The 2686-nt window shown below is 35.5% G+C and overlaps 1 protein-coding gene across 1 annotated transcript; it reads right to left on the bottom strand.

Moving 5' to 3' along the window:
* Positions 1-1843: 1843 nt before the first annotated feature.
* LOC111675996 (probable insulin-like peptide 3) lies at positions 1844-2479 on the bottom strand. Its single transcript, XM_023436877.2, has 2 exons — positions 2267-2479; positions 1844-2201 (listed from the first exon to the last, which is right to left on the bottom strand). Exons 1-2 carry the CDS (start codon positions 2409-2411, stop codon positions 1978-1980), a joined length of 369 nt encoding a protein of 122 aa, XP_023292645.1. The 5' UTR covers positions 2412-2479; the 3' UTR covers positions 1844-1977.
* Between the last annotated feature and the right edge of the window lie 207 nt (positions 2480-2686).

The raw sequence follows: 2686 nt of genomic DNA, 5'->3' as shown, positions 1-2686 counted from the left end.
TAAAGTATACCCATCGATTGAGAATCACTTTTTGAGTTGATTTAGCTGTGTCCGTCCGTCCGTCCGTTCGTTCGTCTGTCATCCCGTAGGGTGATCTTTATGATCATGGGAATGGATGTGATGCGTAAATTGGTGAAGGATCGGGAAAGTCTCCATATAGTGGAAATAAGTACTGAGATTAATACGATTCGGGAAAGTTCTTAGGTGCTGTTGCTATCTCAAAAGGATACATTGATCGACACTACGCCACTTATTGTCGCAGCAATTATTGGAATCAATTGATTTTGGTAGCGATTCCTATAACCTTTGTCACACAGATCAGTTCATAAAAGAGGAATCTTGATCCATTTTGTTGGGTACTTCGGACTACCAAATATGTCTCTAGGTGATGTTGCCGAAACAAAAGTGCCATCTCAGTAGTGTGGTTGCGCGCTCTTAAAGAGGTTAAGTAATGCACTGGAATGGGACATTAGATGATGGGAATTGCATTTTAAATAATGCAATCTTTCATGGCATCATAAGGGTGGTCATCTCCCAGTATATCCGGAAGCGTGATTTCACTTGATGTTGGGGTTAATCCCCTTCTTTAGACCAGTGATTGCTTTTACCTCATCGGGAGTGTGCATTAGGCTTGAGCCTATGCTACCTGTCATTCCGCAACGCGGCTACTATGGCAAGAGATAAGATAGCTCGAGTACTTCAAATTGTACATGAATCGAACCATCTATGTGCAAAAATTGCCACCTGAGTTCTTCATAGAAGGATCCAGAGGCGCGTGCTAGACCATTCTCAAGTCTACCCATTGGATGAAAAAGATCACCATAAAATAAGGCCCTCAAGGTAGGTGTTCACGTAAAACACTGACAATTCGCCCGTCAGTTCATATGTCTGTCTTTTGTGTATGTATACCTTGTGCGCACAATACAGGTCGCAATATTCGAGCATAGGTTTAAGCCTATGCTGCCTGTCATTACGCAACAGGGCTACTATGGCAATAGATAAGATGGCTAGAGTACTCCAGCAATGTGCTTGTACATGGACCGGACCATCTATGTACAAAAATTGCCACCTGAGATCTCCATAGAAGGATTCAGGCGGGCATGATAGACCGTTCTTAAGTCTACCTAGTTTATGAAAAAGACCACCGTAAAATATGGCCGTCAAGGCAGGTGTTCACGTAAAGCACTGATAATTTGCCATCTGTCCATCTGTCTGTCTTTTAGTCTATGTATACCTCGTGCGCACGCTACAGTTCGCAATTTTAAGGAAATTTGACACATGCTCTTCTTATGGTCCAGGGACGAACGCTTTTGAAAAATAATAAAATGGGTCATTATTTTATTATAGCCCCCATATAATTGTACCCCCGAGGGTTCTTTGGGTTCATAATTACGTTAAATGTTCTATTATGTCAACAAAAATTGGCAGAACTTAATTTTATAGAACTTTAAATGACACTACCGATTTTAGTTATGATCGGGAGTCATAGGCCCATATTTACCATTATTCCCCTATGAGACCTTTTGTAGAAAATCTCTTTTTTTGTCTACAATAAGCAAAAGTATTCTGAAATAAAATTAAAAAACAAATTAAATGCTTTATTTTTAAAAAAAGAATCTACATTTTTAATATACTGTTTGGTGTAGGGTATCAAATAATAGGCTATGCCCAACTACTCATTCATACTTGTTTTTTAATTTTTTTATAGATGAAGGATATAAATACAAACACTATGTTTAGGCACAGGACTTTTTGTAATAATTTAAGACTCATTTATAGAAATAATTATAAAATAGTTAAATAATTTTGTTGTTCGACTACATTTTTTTTCAATATTATTTAGCACTTTTATTAGTAATTCTTATTCTTTAATAATCATTAAATAATATAATTCTAAGTTAAGAAAAAACAAAATAAACATTTCTTTGGCCATTGTCGCTAATGTCTTAATTATGGATAATTTCAAAATCCGAAAATCTATTTACAATAAGAAGTCAATTCATCGAAGGTACAACCCTTAACACAGCACTCATCATAAATGCCAAAAAGATTGCGACGCCTGCGAGTTTTAGCCATGGAACTGATACGATCGACCATTAATAAGTCATCCAGAAATGAGTGTTTGGCAGCGAGTGCATTATCTTCGCCCTCAATTTCATTGTAGTTATCCAAAACATCTAAGTCGTTGTGAACCATTGGTACTATATGAAATATGTGAAAATATTTATAAAAATTTATATAGTAAAAATTGGTTTAAGAAATTTACCTGATTTTTTAGTTTTGATGGAGTTGTAACCATTAATACAAACCGATTCTAATACTTGTGCCAAGACGGGACCACACAAACGCTTAGTGCTGGCATTGGCTTCATATATGGCAGCAATTAATACAAAAAGGCACAATAATTTCATGTTGTTGGAAATTATGCTTGAAAATTTACAAGTTTAAACAAAAAGTTTTATTGTTTTTAAGTTATTTCCTGTTAATAACTGGTTACAAGTTATGGTTGACTTGAACACTCAACGATGACTGTGCTATTTGCAGCAATTTACTAAAGTATTTATAGTAGAAAATATCGAAAAAATAGCTTATAGCAGTTAAAGGATAACGTCGGATTGCTGTCAGTTTCAATTAAAGGTGTATTTTAATCATATGTGCAAATTAATATTCATAAATAATCTTCTAC

Source organism: Lucilia cuprina, chromosome 4, assembly GCF_022045245.1.
Source record: "Lucilia cuprina isolate Lc7/37 chromosome 4, ASM2204524v1, whole genome shotgun sequence".
NCBI lineage: Eukaryota > Metazoa > Arthropoda > Insecta > Diptera > Calliphoridae > Lucilia > Lucilia cuprina.
Note: the sequence above shows the minus strand (reverse complement) of the source record. Positions and strands in the feature narration are given on the sequence as shown.

Bases quoted from the DNA above. Each gene is read 5' to 3' on its own strand.
- LOC111675996 (XM_023436877.2), bottom strand. From the start codon at position 2,411: ATGAAATTATTGTGCCTTTTTGTATTAATTGCTGCCATATATGAAGCC. The intron at 2,202-2,266 runs GTAAATTTCTTA...TATTTCATATAG, and splicing joins CATCAAAACTAAAAAATCAG to TACCAATGGTTCACAACGAC.